Genomic DNA, 16,848 nt, shown 5'->3' on the forward strand with positions numbered 1-16,848 from the left:
TCGAACCTCCTTTGTGGAGTTTGCGTGTTCTCCCTGTACGTGGGTTTTCTCCAGGCACTCTAGTTTCCTCCCACATTCCAAAAACATGCATGTTAGGCTCATTGGCCGGTCCAAATTGTCCCTAGGTGTGAATGAGCGAGCGTATTTTCTGTCTCTTTGTGCCCTGCGATTGGCTGGAAACCAGTTCAGTGTGTTCCCTGCCCGAAGATAGCTCGGATGGGCTCCAGCACCCCGCGACCCTACTGAGGATATGCGGTGCAGCTAATGAGATGAGATGAGATGAGATGAGATATATATATATATATATATATATATATACTTTTTTAAAAAATGTATTATTATCATTTTTTTATTTTTCTATTTATTTATCTATTTTCATAATACAAAAACCAGCTGGCAACCAGTTCAGGTTTTCCCCTGCACACTGGCTGAAGATAGCTGGGATGGGCTCCAGCACCCCTGCAACCCTACGGTGGATAAGACGTGCAGATAATGGATGTGTCACGAGGCGTGGTGGAGTGGAAGGAAGGGGTGACCGGACCAGAACGGAGGCAGGAGGCAGGAAGGGAGAACTCAATTGCGTAACGATCCAAAAACTTTTATTCACAAAAATAAAAGTTGTCCAAAACTCTGGGACATGACAAAACAAACAGTTGATTCTTCCAACTCAACTAAACAGGACAAGGCATAACAGAACGGACAATGTTTTAAACTAAAACAGGACAAGGCATAACAGACCGGGAATGTGTATATAATGAGCCAGTGCCCGCCAAACCCACAACCCAGCCTTAAGTAGCAGACCAGCAATCAGCTGATCTGCTTCAGCTTGAGTTCGGGGGCACGGCATACTGGTCGCAATGGCGACCATGACAGGATGGATAATGGACAAAAAACCCAGATAAAAAAATAATACTTCGCGCAGTGTTATATTTCATTATTGCTACTTTGCAAAATGTCTTCATTGAGCAGGGAGGGAATATCCAATGTTTAGCTCAAACGAGCATTAATCAATAATAAGATGGCACCGCGATTATGCTAATGTGACGCTATATTTATGGGCTCTTGCGGCATTCCTCATCTCCTCCACTCATTTTCCAATGCATGAGAAAATACATGCACACACTCATGTAGTGATTGACGCATCCTCTGCTCTGTACAACCCCCTCTAGCCGAATGTGGCTCCTCCGTGACGGGCATGCAAGGGGTACTTCTCTCCCCCAACTACCCTGGTTACTATGGCAACGACCACGAATGCATCTATTCCATCCAGACTCAACCGGGAAAAGGCATCCAACTCCGGGCACGGGATTTCCTTTTGGAGGAGGATGACATGCTGAAAGTGAGAAATTGTGGGCGTTGCTAAGGCTAACATTTTATGAGCAAACTCACCCCCCCTTATTGTTTTTCGTTTTTTTTTTTTTTTTTTACAGGTATTTGACGGCATCAGTAATTCGGCTCGTCTGCTCGGAGTGTTCACAGGCAATGAAATGCTCGACACCACCCTCAACTCCACCTCCAGTACTATGTGGATGGAATTCATCACCAATTCGGATAATACGAGTAAAGGCTTCGAGTTGCACTTTACCAGTGAGTGGAAATACTTTCATTCACAATAGAACAGTAACAGTATTGTGCGATGAGGTTAGTCTTTAGGTAGAAAATGTGGGTTATAGAAGAATATATATATGGTATATTGTGTGTAACTACGGCAACCGTTGCCTTGTGTTGGTCCTCAACAAATAATCACTGTTCTGCTAAGGTTTCGAGCTGGTGAAATGCGAAGACCCCGGTGTCCCTCAGTTCGGCTTCAAGCGAGAAGACAAGGGTCACTTTGCTGGGAGCGCCGTGTCTTACAGTTGCGACCCCGGGTATACTCTTAAAGGCCCTGAGGTATTAACTTGCCTGAGGGGGGAGAGGAGGGCGTGGGACAGCCCCCTGCCGCTTTGTGTGGGTAAGTCAAGAGGAGGGCACCTCTCGTATTTCGGTGCCTTGGTCCTCTAATTGTTATAATTCTTCACTCTGCATTTCTGAAGTAGCGATTATGCTTTCAGAGTAAGAGCCCTTGTGTTCCTCTTGTCAGATGAGCTGCCAGGCAAATTATGAGCAAAGGACTTGCAGTTTTTGGACTGGTGTTCAGTGATACCTCTCCATACTAGCTTAATAGCTCATAGCTCATATGCTTGGGTATTGAGCAAATTTGCCCGATGTTAAATCATTAAATAGTAATTGATCCGTTCACAACCTCAAAAAGGATAAAAAAAATTTAATAACGAAACATTACTTTTTTCTAACCAAAAATGTCCTAATCAATTGATTTTTTTTTTAGTGTGTCCATTTAGTCTTTTTGCTCTGTAGAGCTGAGTAGACAAAATGCAAAGTACCCAAAAATAGTAGAAATTGTCAAATATATTTTTTGGTTTTTTGTTTTTTTATTTTATATAATGATACAGTTGCTCCTCTACGTACAAGTTTAATGTCTTACTGGATCCAGCTATTATCTAGAATTTCTTGTATCTTGAGAGAATGATTCATTTAAGAAATAACTGAAAAATATTAATCTGTTCCCAGCCTCCCTAAATAGCCAAATTAACCCTAAACAGAAATAAAATACATCTTAATTCATGAAAACACATTCAAATGACAATTAAACATAAAAATGCATTAAAAAGATAAATGATACCATATTAATGAAATCAAATTATTTTATAACAGTCACTTACCCTAACACAGGTGGGTGTGTGGGGCAGTTGCAGGAGGAGTGACTGAGATTGCTTACCTGTCAACTTTTCCAAGTATTATATCTGTTTTTATTGATGATATCAAATTTTGTACTCTGTATAAATGTTTTTACAGAAAAAATTCTCATTTGAAAAAAAGTCTTGTCTTTTCCATTTCGGCTCCAATCCAGATCGTCTCAGTCACTTGGAGCAGACGCCAACCTCGTCATTTATATTTAATGAACATGAAGTATGTGAAATACTCCACTGCTATGTATGATAAAAAAACACTACATTTACAACAAGTGGGGAAAAAACTAAGAATTATGCTGAACTAAGTTCTTGTGATGTTTATTTCTCAAATAAAATAAATTTGATAACACGGATTATCTTTGTTTTTATTCTACATAATTTGTCTTGCTGTGAGTAAAGAGGTTCCCCGTTGTGTTTGTAATGCATATAATCACTTAATAAGGAGGATTTGCTATCGTTATAAGGCGGAGGTTCACACGTATGAGATCTAGAGAATGCTGATGATATGCAAGCACTTTCTGTAAACTTGTAATTAAAGTTACTGTAACTTTAAATGAAAGTAAACACAAAACAATAACAGAACTTTTTTTGCCTTTAGTAGTTTGTGTGCACTAACTGGAACAAGCTTATGCGTGCAGTAAGTTATTTTGCACGGTCCCTAGTGGTACACTCTGGGACTGCCTCTAACCTAAATTCTCCTTCGTATTTGCGTTCCAAATAAAACTTAAAATTATCTAGATTAGAAGTGCGGATATAAAGGCGTAAAACGTAAAGGCGTTTTTTGGCGTCACTGTCCTCTAATTGTTATGAATTTTCACTCTACATTTCTAAAATAGCAATTTTACTCTCAAAGAAAGAGCCCTTGTGTTCCTCTTGGCAGATGAGCTGCAGGGCAAAATATGAGCAAACGACTTGCAATTTTAGACCTCGGTATGTATGATTTGCTTCCCAGCTGAATGCGGAGGGGCCATCAAGGATGAACCCAGCGGACGGATCTTATCTCCAGGGTACCCGGCACCGTATGAGCACAACCTGCACTGTGTATGGACCATCGAGGCTGCTCCAGGAAGCACCATAAGGTTGGAACAAAGCACTTTGTTTTCTTTTGCTGCAGTAGTAAACAACAAGGGGGCGGCAGTAGCTCAGGAGGTAGAGCGATCGTCTCAGGATTAAGGGATCCCAGTTCGAATCCCGGCTTGTCCTTGGGTAAGACACTGAACCCCCAATTACCCCCAATAAGCAGGTTAGCGCCTTACATGGCTGCACAGATCACGGCCGCTATTGGGAAATGTGAAGCAAACTGTAAAGCGCTTTGGGAAGTCATTGACTTGAAAAGCGCTATAGAAATGCAGATCATTTCATTTCATTTCACCAGGACGTTGGTCATCTATAACAAAAAAAAAGATGCCATATTCTTTGATTATTCTGTACAAGAAAATGACATAGCCGGCCTGTGGTTTGTTGAAACGTGTGCATAATAAATAATTGCATCAATCAACATGTTAAAAAAAATTGGCTTCTTGGTGTGGTGTGGAATTGCAGTACCCAATTTGACCACCACAAGGCAGTGGGGACCCCACAAAAGCCGACATCATGCAGATGTTTGTCAATGTAGTCGGTATTTATTCGAGGTACCTTGACACAAAACCTGGCTGAGAATTTCCTCAGAGGCCTAAAGCACAAATTAGTTGAGCTGTTTTTTAGCCTACGGCAGATATCATTGCTCAATTCCCATTTCCGAGTAAAATTCAACGTTTGTTTCGTTCACATTTTGAATTAAATATAACTTGTATGTGATCTCCGATGTGAACGCCACTGTCCTGCATGCACAGACTAGGACATGTGACATTACATGCAATGCGTCTATTGTTTGCGGAAGTACTCATGGATGTTAACTGCGGAGTGTATCCAAAAATGTTAAAGTTATTGTGCTACATGATGCAGCAATCGTACAACTTTATCATTTTGAAAAAAATAGGAGGAAAGAGAGAAAATATTTCTATTATGGCATTTTGTGGGGAAGTCTGCCCGACGAAACGAGTGGGTGCAAAGTCGCAGGGCAGGCTGCATGAACGCGCCCCAACCGTTCACACAGGAGTTTCATTCCGAAAGATGAGATAAGTATCAAATTTAGGACGAAAGTTGCCTAAGTCACATACAAAAATTGACCCCAAGCATTTCTTATGGAATCTTCTATGAACCTTTGTCACTTGCAATGATAACAGTCAACTATACATGAACTGTCCGACATGGACATCAGATTTTATCAGTTTCACAACCCGGGAGTTCTTTTTTACTCAGGAACATATACCACTGTGGGGTCGCTTAACATTTCCATTTATTGACGAAAACAAAGTTTGAAATATATAATGTTTTGTTTTTAAAATAAAAATCATTATTTCTAACCCCATCAATGTCTCAACTTTATTTTTTAATTACTTTGCAACTCATTTGATCAATAAAAAGTGTGAATTTTCATGGAAAACACACCATTGTGTGGGTGATTCCAGACTTTTGAACAACAGTGTACTGTCATGAACCAGAACAGGATCAGGACCCAAACGGGTGACATTCTCACACAATTTTACGGGAAATGGGGAGTCATGCACGTTAGTCAGTGGTCTGGCGTGGAAAGACAGGAAGAGACCGATGAGCTCGATTCCAATTGCCCGAGTTGGAATCGGACAGATGGGGTCGATACCGAACAGGACGGGACAGACAGGATAGATAACAAATCAGGATATCGAAAATAAACAGGACAAACTAGACAGGAACGAAAATTAGAGAAAATAATAAACAGGACAAAAATAGACGGAAACTAAACTGAAAACCAATATTAGCATGACAAAATAAACAGGAACAATACTCTACAGGAAATACCAAGAGGAACAGGACAGAGTCGAAACCCACGTCATGCGGGGCAGAAGTTCATTGACAGGCTGACAAAGGAAGCGTGACAGCGCTGAGCTTAAGATAGACAGAAAGCCAATGTGTTAACGAGCCGCAGCTGGCGCCACACGGGTGGGGCCAATTGGGCGCCATGGCAACCGTGAAACGTACATATATTATATCTTGGTAATAACTAAATTATTTTATGAATTATCTTGTATTGCGAGTGTACAGACGCTGCTCTACTTTCGAATGAGATTAATTTGTTCGTTAGTTGCTTCAGTATTATATTTTGTATGTTTAAGGTTTGTATAAGTACGTTTAAGGCTTGAACCTTCTGTTGTTTTGTGCAAAATAATAAACATTTCATAAAATAATATGCTCTTTAAAAGAAAATAAAGTTTAGTATAACTTACTTTTGGAAGATGCATTTCAAGAGGTCATCCTCTGTGGTAAAATATGGCCGAAAATAAGCGTTCCGACCATTTTCTCAACCACATCAAGCTTTCTTATTCCACTTCCGAGTACTGTCCTGTACTCGGAAAAAGGTGCACACAATACAAAATCTAAATTACGGCAATGTCCGGATATTTTCCGACATCCCAATTTTTTTTTTAGTATCTATTGTATTACGTAAATCTAATTGTTGTAATCAGGGGACCGTCTGTAATGTTTGATCAATTTAACGAGTTAACGCTTCGGATAGCTAGCACAAGAAGACACACATATCAGGTACAAAGTAGCTCCAAAGTTGGCAGCTGTTTTATTAGCTAGTTTTGTAGATTAAAAGTATGTTTTTTCATCATATACACCAAGAGTTGTTTCCCTTTTTGTGCTTTTCACCTTTATTTATATCTTTTCAGGACATTTTTTTTGTTTGTTTTCTTCATTCATCTTTTGTAGTAATATTTATTATTGAGCGAGGCAGTGAGAATATTGTCAAAAATTAAACTGATCCGTGGTACAGAAAAGGTTGGGTGCCACTGCTTTGCTCGACTTGCTGGCTACTAGTTTGATTACCTCTTTGGCTTAGGTTCAAGGTACTTCAATTTGTGCGGCAGTACACATCGCTCACGCTTACTGCCATCAATCACCTGCCAGCCCTGAGTTGACTCCTTTCTAGGTGGAAGAAATACCACTTTGGATTGCTTGTCTCGAGATTATTGAACGGGGAAAAAGAAATATAATACACTTGTAAAGAACATCATACTCGAATACTTCGACTAGTACGAATAGTATAAAAACTGCAACAAAAAGTCCTCTGAACATTAATACTATTGCCACATCTATGAATAATAGTAGGACTACAAATTTTACCACTAATACCACAACACTATTACTACTCCTACAACGATGTTGGATAATGTTATATCAAATACTAATACTTCTACCACAACTGTTACTATTACTACTTCTAGAAGAAATTGGATAACTAGTACGACTATTTCTATGAGTATAACTTCTGCTACGACAAAATTACGAAAATGATGTTAATTTCAACCGATTGCCACTTCTACAAATAACAGTGCAAATACACCCACTCTACTACAACCTTTACAAATAGTATTACAAATACTACTGGTTCGAAAAATATCCCTACTTTGAACTAGTATAATTACAAATATGGCTAGAACCATTGATACTGCTAATGCATGCACCTACTATATCTGCTGCGATAACCATAGATACAACTTTTCTTAAAAATAAACTAGAATAGCCTATACGTATAACTACTATGGCTTTTAATACTACTGCTTTTACGACTTTTGTCTACCACTACATAGATGCTTACTCCTTTTATGACCACTTAAACTACTGCTACAAACATTAGTTTTATGAGTAAGACTTTTATGTAAAGTACTGCTACGTTGTTACTGCTACTACTAGTTTTACGATGACACTGTGATTTCTAATAATTTAATTACAACCTACTAAATACATCCATACACCTGCTATGAGTACTGATACCATGAACAGCAATATTACAACTAAGACGTTTAATAAAAAAGATAAAAACATCCAATACTAAAACTATTAGTGCTAATACTGATTTTACTAATAGTACGTTTAAAACTTTATTGCGGGTTCTAATATGTCTACAACAGCCAATACTACAACTACTGCTATTACACCAACTAGTATTGCGAATACTACCGCCTCTATAAATATTAAGGGTACGACTGCTAATACTAATATAAGCACAAACACTACTTGTATGACTTGGGAACACACTGAAGTCTATGACGAATACTATTACTATTACTTTAAGTAATACTTACCACCATGAATACTAATTTTACCAAAGGTAATACAATTGGCATAACCGAAAACATGCCTTATTCGACTATTAGTATTAAAAACTACACTACTGTCACTCTTGATACAAACATATTATCAAAACATACTATTATTAAACCCACGAACTCTACATATACGACTTATGAATACTACATCCATTAAGAATATTACAACTACAGTATTATAATATAACTACTATTAATACAGCTAAGAACATTACTATTTGAACTATGAATAGGCTAGAAATACAACTCCTATGGTTTGTTATAATACAACTTGAATACAACAACTACTTTTCTCTACTCCTAATCCTGCTTTTATTGCTATTAGTATGAGGAATTATTAAAATATGTTTTTTACTTCTATGAACTCAACTTGTTTGACTACTATCACTATTATTCATGGTGCACGGATCGGGTTACCCGCCAGGGTTGTCGAGGTACCACTTATTTTGGATGGTCTTGGGCAAGTACAAACTGGCGGCGCCAATCTCTTTTCCGGCCATTTTTGTGTACGGGTTTGCTTCATTCCGTGAAACAGATACTGGTTTCCATCCTTACTATCAGGAGAAGCCTCCTGATCTGACTCAGGTACAGCACCTTCACTATATGGTCACTGTTATTTTTCGGTTTTAAGTGACATCCGGCTCGTCAGAGATGACCAGGTTACTTCTATGAGCATTACGAAGACATGTGCGACAAGTTCTGTCACTGCTACTACTGCTATTACTACGATTACTATTGTAAAAAAAAAAAATAGTTGTACCCAGTGACATCCAACATCACAGCAATTATCAACAACAACAAAAACACCTTATTCACCTGGGAAAAGTTAGGACACAATTGCACTTCCTGTTTTTAAATTGATATCTTACCAATGGTATAATTTACTTCTCTCTACATAAATTAATATCTTACCGCATATTGTTTTGAACAAATTAAATTCATTTCGTCTGCACCTACTGGGATTAGTCTAGCTTTCTACTTCAAAGTCACTCTTGAAGGTTGTTGCGTGAAACATCCAATTTGGGCTCACGGCACATATAGAATTTTTTCAAAGCTTCTACTGAAGAACGCTGGACTCATCCCAATGTACGTTCTTATAAGACAGGTGTCTTACCCTTATTCTCTAGCCGTTTGGAAGAAAAGCCCGAAGGCTTGTCAAGCACGCTGTCAGACGATTTATTATGCATACGATTGATGTCTGACACGCAGACATAAACTAGCCTCGAGTCATATAATGAGAATATTAAAATGTGTTTGTAAATGATGGTACTTAGCGTCTTTGATTATTTACCGGAGTGAAAAAATTACAGTGCCTTGCTAAAGTATTGGTGTCCCAAAACCCTGCTTTTACATTTTGCCGTATTTCATGATTCAAACTCATAAATAAAAAACTCAGAATATTTTCTAAGAATCAACAACATGAGAGACAAAATCTTGAATAATAGCCAAATGTATTGAACATTTTAAATTGTGCTAACAAATTAAAAAAAAAAAGTAAAGTATACAATGCAAAAACAGTTGCTCTCTTCAGTTAATACTTTGTACGCACTCCGTTTGCTGCAATCACAGCCAAATGTTTTTGGGTATGTCTCTATGAGTTTTGTACATGTTGAAATGGAAATATTTGCCCATTCTTCCTTACAAAAGAGCTCAAATGTCTTAAGGTTTGATGGTGATCCTTTGTGCACTGCACTTTTCAGATCTCTCCACAATTGATATATTGGATTGAGGTCTGACCTTTGACCTGGTCATTCTATTATCTTTATACTATTAGTTCCAAGCCATTCCATTGTAAGGTATTCTTTATATTTGTTCTGTTAGAGGGTGAACCCGTGCCACATCCTCAGGTCTCTTGCAGACAACAGATCGTTTTCCAGAATAGCCCTGTATTTGTCTCTTCCCATCAACTCTAATGATCCTCCCTGTCCCTGCGAAAGACAATCAACCCACGAGCATGATCCTGCCACCACCATGTTTGACAGTGGGGATGGGTTTTTTAGGGAGATCTGCAGGGTTACTGTTACGCCAAAAATCACACTTTGCATTCAGCCCAAAAAGTCCAACGTTGATCTCATCTGACAAGAGCACATTGTTCCTCATGTTACTTGTGTCTCACATTTCGCTTCTTGCAAATGCCAAACAGGATTTTTAATGGTATTCTTTCAGAAAGGGCTTTCTTCTTGCCACTCCTCCATAAAGAGCAGATATATGCAGAACGTAACTAATAGTTGAAAAGATTGTCCCATCTCAGCTCTGTATGCCTGCAGGTCATCAAATTGCATCATTGCTCTCTTGGTTGCTTTTCTGATTGTTTGGTTCGAAAATTTAGAGGGGTGACTACGTCTTGGTCTGTTTGCAGTGGTTTTATGCTCTCTCTATATTAATATCATGGCTCTCACAGTGCTCCCGGAGATTTGTAAATGTTGAAAAATGCATCATATAAGAATACATTGGATCATTCAGATGTCATCTGGGAACTTTTGGAGTCAGTTGGCTGAGCTAAGAGAACAGGGGGCCAATATTTTGGAAAAACGTATTTTCTTTTGTTTTTTATTTCAAATATAGCATTTTGAAATAATTTGGTCCACTTCACGATTGTGTCTCACATATTGTTGATACTTAAAACACATCATTTGGGTTAGCTTTTAGCATTTGAAGACTGCAATGTGGTAATGTGCCAAAAAGTTCTCGGTACTGTACCTTATGACTTATGTTCAATTGCATATTCCTATTTAGCGCTATCTTGCTTTTGGTATGCATCATGTACAGAACATATTTTGCACTTCAGACATTTTTGGATCCCTCATGGTTTGTTTGCTAAGGTTCATTAACGGGTTCGGTACTTCTAATTTGCTGGCAATTCCCCGTCATACATACGTAGGCCTTCTTCCCTTCATGCTTTGATCCTGCCCACATAATTCATGAGAAAAAATCTGCAATGCATTTATCAAGGGGTTCCTCGTGTAGCAAAAAACATACCTGATGCTAGCTCTCTCGGAAAACATTCCTGTAAGAAAAAACGAATGCTTCAAAAGCTTCCTAGTTTAATGGATAGGAGAGAACATCACGTTTCAGTACTTTGAAATAAACTGCAATTGAAGGAAGACTATTTTCCTTGATTACTGTTATACAGGATGCCCGGCTTGCCCTCTACTTTTGGACAGACTGTTGTGCTCTAGGGGAAATCAATCCTTGCAAGGATGTAATACTTTGTTCCTGTCAGAAAAAAATAAATAAATCCAGCTTCTTATGATGGAACGGGATTGCGTTGACAGTTCTAGCTTCCACATCTGTTTATTTTTTTTATTTTTTTTTTTATAATTGTGATGTCCTCCCTGTGATGTTGTTTGCAACCTGTGCCACAGACAAGTAAATTAAACTGTTTTCATAATATGTAAATGAAGTTAACTATGTTTTAAAATCTATTAATTTTCTATTCACATACACACACACACACACACACACATGGACACAAATATTGTCCTACATTTATTCATAACACACACATACACAAACCTAGCCAGGCTCCCCACTGGATTTGCGATTGCAGCCTGACTATTTTGTATTCAAAGCTCTCTCCCATTCTCTCTCTGTTTCTCTCGAATGAATACAAAACAATGAAAGCAAAATCAAAAGAGAACCAAATAAATTGCATCCTTGGACTATCTCTTTGCTTTAGTGCGGACTGCTGACACTTGATTGACCTGTTTTATCACCTCAAGACGTGTACGAGGAGAGAATTAATAGGAAAAACTTTGTTACACGACTTTTAGCGGCCTACGATTTGCACACGTGATTGCAAATGTTTCTTGGGATGCACTTTAGGCTCTCAGAGTGTGATTCTTAGAGATAGGAGGTTTTCTCATCTCATCTCATTAGCCGTACCGCTTATCCTCATTAGGGTCGCGGGGGGGCTGGAGCCCATCCCAGCCATCTCCGGGCAGTGGGCAGGGGACACCCTGAACTGGTTGCCAGCCAATCGCAGGGCACACAGGGACAGACAACTCATTCGCTCATTCACACCTAGGGACAATTTTGGACCGGCCAATTCACCTGAAATGCATGTTTTTGGAACGTGGGAGGAAACCGGAGTGCCCGGAGGAAACCCACGCAAGCACGGGGAGAACATACAAACTCCGCACAGGAAGTCTGGAGCTGGATTTGAACCCACGACAGGTTCCCATGACATGAACTGTGCCGCACAAGCGCTAACCACTGCGCCGCCGTGCTTTAGGAGGTTTTGAATGTTTATAAAAATGCTCCATTATCCAATTGTGTATTGCACTGTCTTTCCAAATTTATCTTATGTGCATTAGTCTTTCGGCCACCTAGCATCACTTCCTGTAGTCACCTCATCTTCTTACACTGTATATAAATATAATGATGTTTGTTACTATTATTTTATTAATTTAAATTATTAATTCTCTTTTACCATGATGTTAATTTATCCTATCAAAATTAAATTACTGTATATCTGGTAAAGGAGCACGGATATATTTTTTTTCCTGTCTGTTTGTTCAAATCAAAACCTGGGTCAAGGGATGAGAGGTGTAGAAACAAGCTATTTAATGAGCAGTGATATATATATTTTTTTTAATTAAACAAATTAAATAAATAAAAACAAATATTGTGGGCTTGTGAGTTGACAACAAGACTGTGTTTTTTCACAAGCGCACTTACAAACATTTGTATACTATAGAGTTGGCTTTGGGAAAAAAAAAAAACATACCAAAAAAAAAAATTAAGTCAGTGGGAAAATGTTCGAATGCCACTAATACTTTATCCTACAGATATTTAATAAGACTCACTTAGTACTAAAGGATATAAATAAATTAGATAACAAAGGTTATAGCTGAAAACACTTACAACTATGACAACTATACTGTATGCGGTGACTCATTTCAATTCTACAAAACTGCCAAAGTAATTTTGTTTATTTTAAGTATTACTATTCGTATTTGACACCAAAAACATGATAAAAAGTATAACTTGTTATTAAAAGTAAATAATGGCTTTTTTGTTGCTGTTTTTTGTGTTCTTTTCCCCATAAAATATGAAAAACTTAATCATGTATGCAATCTTCCAGTGGAGTTAACATATAACTTATATTATTGCATTTTAACATATAATTGAAATAATTAGACTAGTTAGTAATAAACCATGATACAATATTTATCCACTTTTTATTTTGTTTTATTTATTTTTCCAGTAAATTGCAAAGTATTTCAAATGAGCAAAATGGTCTGATCTGATTTTCCTTTGAAAAATATCTACCAATATGTTTCGGAATTTTTAGTTGACAAATGAGTTTGATAATTAACTTTACCAGTCCATAAATATTGTGACATTGTGAACTCATGTCATTGAATTTTGGAATTCTTATGTTGTTATGATCAAACACGGAAAGGGAAATTGTGCATTATTTAGCACATCCTATTGGCAAAAACGCTTTATTAACTGAAATCAAAACAATATTGATTATACTCTGCAAAAGTACATAAACTGTCGTATAAAAATGCATTTGTTGCTCATAGGTTGAGAAATTTGTATTTATTTTACATAACATGGGGATCACCTAGAGGAAGCTATCATAATTGTCCACCATCTTTTTTGCTACGGGTACCCCCAAAAATAAAAACCTTGGTGAAGGCTGGAAAAAAATTGTGGATTTTGGTCTCTTGGTGTTTCAGTAGTTTTGTCAGGCGGGACGGAAGGAAAACTGAGATCACTTGCACTCGTTTCTTGGTTTTTATTGGAAGGAAGGAATGACAAGACGTGAATCTTCGATCCGTTGTTTGACGGATTGTCGAGACTTGACAGGCGGGTGAAGGCTTGGCGGGAATGGTCGTGGACAGGCGTAGTCGTCGTGTTGTTGGTTGGGGCTGGAGAAGAAGGGCGTCGTTGTGTTCGGAAGGGAGATCAGGAGTCCGGCGGGCAGGGCAGGTCGTAGGCAAATTCGGAAACGGGTCGGCAACGGATATCAGGTAGAAAAACAGGAGGCAGGCAAAGAGTTGGAGGTACGGGCTTTCTGAGGAGATGGCAACAGATCGCATAGTACAATCGGATAAAGTGTTACCGGAAGCTGGGGATTTAAATGTACAGAGTGTGCCAATCAGCTGTCCTGGCTGTTGGCGCCAAATCCTGAACACAGGTGTTCCCGATCCGGGTGATTGTGACAAGTTTTTATTATTTCTTAAGCTTTATATGACTAGTTTTCGAATATACTTAACAATACACCAACAACTAGTAGTCAATTATTACACAGTGATTTTTAAAAATAAAAGTCAGGTCAAGTAATGTTTATTTTTAAACAAACCGTTGTGCTATTCAAGGAAATTTCAATTTCAGAATTTTCTTTAAGTAAACATACATATAATAAATTTAACACCTTTAAACACCAATAATTTCTCATCAAAATTGTAATGATATATTAAACTGTCACAGTCATATAACCAGTCTTTTATTCAGTATTTTATCATCCCAAAAAAGAATATATTTTTCGATACGCTTGGTATGCCTATCTTGTCAGGCTTTCATCAGAAAAACAGCCTTTTAGTACATGCAAAAAAATAGTTTAATTAAATTGAATTATTCTTTATAGTCCTCACAAATACCCAGATATGTTTTTCTATTTAATATTCATCTTTTTTTTAATTGTTTTTTTTTTTCGGGAGACAGGCACTCAAGCAGCCCTTGACTATTCAAAAGTCTGTTAGCTTACCAATGACCCACACACATGACCAAACCACGTGATGTCACTTTGAGGGACGGTAGTAATTCCATAAATGGTGGACGAGACCAGTAAACAGACGACATAACCTAGAAAAATGGCTACCCTATTCAACACCATTGAGAATGACTAGTCAAAATAATCGTGTTCAACTGTCGGATGAGTTTGCTCACCTTGTTGGAAAACACAAAGGGCGATATCTAAAGAAACTGAGGCTAACCTTAGCAAATCTAGCTATCGAGCCACATAGTCTTCCTCCCGGCATATTCACACTTCTGAACAAATCGTCCAGTCTGCCTGACTTCAGTCCACATGATCTGTACCACTATATCTTAAACGGGGTATCCCAATACACAGGTGCTGATCTTAAAGCTTGTAAAAGTTTGGATGCTTACCATTTTTTGTAGCTCGTACTGGTTACTGTGATTCGTTTTTCCAAACAACTGCACCCCGGCGTGAAATATCCCCCCTTGCGCAAACGTTATCAAAGCAACTTTATTTCTAAATATTTGGCGAATGTAATAGAACAGTAAAGCCCGGAGCATTTGCACTTTGTGTAGAGATGACTGTTAAACATGTTGAAAACATTTTCTTTGGCGTTTTGCCTTGACCGTTTCTCTTCTGAACATTTGTTTCTCATTTAATCTGTTGATGATTCGGCAGTTCATTTCAGCGTAACAAGCTTTATGGGAGAGCACAGAACAGTTTTTAAATACATTTGATATTCTGAAGATTACTGTTTGAATCCCTAGTTAATCCCAATAAATGCAGTTTATTTACAAAGTAGGAAATTATAATAGTGTGACACTCGCGTAGCTAGTTTGCGCGAGGTAACGCATTGCATTGATTGTCTTAATGTGACTCATAACTACTTAATAAGAACTTGATCAATTTGGAATGCAACAAACGTGGTGGCTGGAGCAGAGGGTACTTCCCTTAACAATTAGGGTAGTATGGGCACCATTTCCTGTGGTGTGGCAATTACAGTCTGGTGGCGCCCATCCCTCTCCAGGCAAACAAATATGCCCATTGCAAATCCTGGAAAAGTAGAGGGCTGCAAGCCTGCCAGTGGCTTGCCTCTGCACAACACCAGTATTTCCTTTTGACTGCAGATAAACATTGCCGTCTTCCATCTTAAGGGATACAATTCCAAATCAAGCCAAGAAGCTTGCCCACCGCACAGGAATTAATCACCATGGTTACGAGTGGTGGTTATTTTCTGCTGGTGTGGTAATTGGTATTTGTTTCAATTTAACTGCCTATTCAACTGCTGTGCGCTTAAGTGCCTCTTACCGTCCGTCATGGTTCTCATTTTGCCAGAGAAGGCAATGTGATGTCACGTGTAAGGGGTCAATACAAAACGATTTTTATGATGAATGAAACTTATATTTCGTAATAGATTACACAGGTGTAAAGCTTATATACTTTATTTTTGTGAAGTTACTGGCACATGGTCTTGATGCATTGTAATGTATTTTTGCAGTTTTCATCATCTGGGTAAGGAAATTAAAGCCTCAATGGCATGTACCCATGTACCGTTTTTTCTTTGGTGGTTTAGCTCGGTGTTATATCAATGACACTACAGTTGTATCAAGGTAATCCAAGTCCATTTATGACCCACTTTTGGTTACTTTTTAGACAACTTTAACTGTTTTTACTTTTGGAAGATACTATATATTTTATTAATGGGTATTAAAAGGAGTTATTCCTACTATATTCCATTTTGTTAAGCGCTACTATTCCTTTCTCCATAAAAGGACAGGCTTGCTAAATCAACTCGAGTCATTAATATTTGGAATCTGTGACGACTTTGTGGCAACCCGGCGAGATGCGACATTACCCCGGTAGACTGCTTGAAAGAACGCCTTGTCGTCCTGACGGGCAGTTCATTTACATCTAGCATCCAAGCTCAACATAATTCGCCCGTGCCTTTTCATCTCATCCCAGGACAGCTTTTTTTTTTTTTCTCATCGTATATTCCGTCTTTATTGATTTATTTTTAAAGGAATGAGTCAGCGCTAGGAACTGTGATCAAAATTGACCTGCCGTGTATATTTAACAAATGATCAAACTGTTATGCATGAGAAGGTGGGAATAGAATAGTAGAATCAATAGCTAGGTAATCATCCATTATTAAAAAAAAAGTCCATGCAACAAGAAATACATTACTGGATGG

At 38.1% G+C, this 16,848-nt stretch overlaps 1 protein-coding gene across 2 annotated transcripts in view; it reads left to right on the forward strand.

The window, feature by feature from the left end:
- Positions 1–16,848, forward strand: part of csmd2 (CUB and Sushi multiple domains 2) — a 312,145-nt gene that overhangs the window by 181,777 nt on the left and 113,520 nt on the right. For both annotated transcript variants that reach the window (XM_088329136.1, XM_088329135.1), the window contains 4 exons: positions 1,170–1,339; positions 1,431–1,587; positions 1,760–1,951; positions 3,703–3,829. In XM_088329136.1, coding sequence (XP_088185262.1) covers positions 1,170–1,339; positions 1,431–1,587; positions 1,760–1,951; positions 3,703–3,829 — 646 coding nt within the window. The remainder of the gene's footprint in view (positions 1–1,169; positions 1,340–1,430; positions 1,588–1,759; positions 1,952–3,702; positions 3,830–16,848) is intronic.

Source organism: Urocampus carinirostris, chromosome 2, assembly GCF_059441175.1.
Source record: "Urocampus carinirostris isolate Australia breed hairy pipefish chromosome 2, RoL_Ucar_1.0, whole genome shotgun sequence".
In the NCBI taxonomy this organism is placed as follows: Eukaryota; Metazoa; Chordata; class Actinopteri; order Syngnathiformes; family Syngnathidae; genus Urocampus; species Urocampus carinirostris.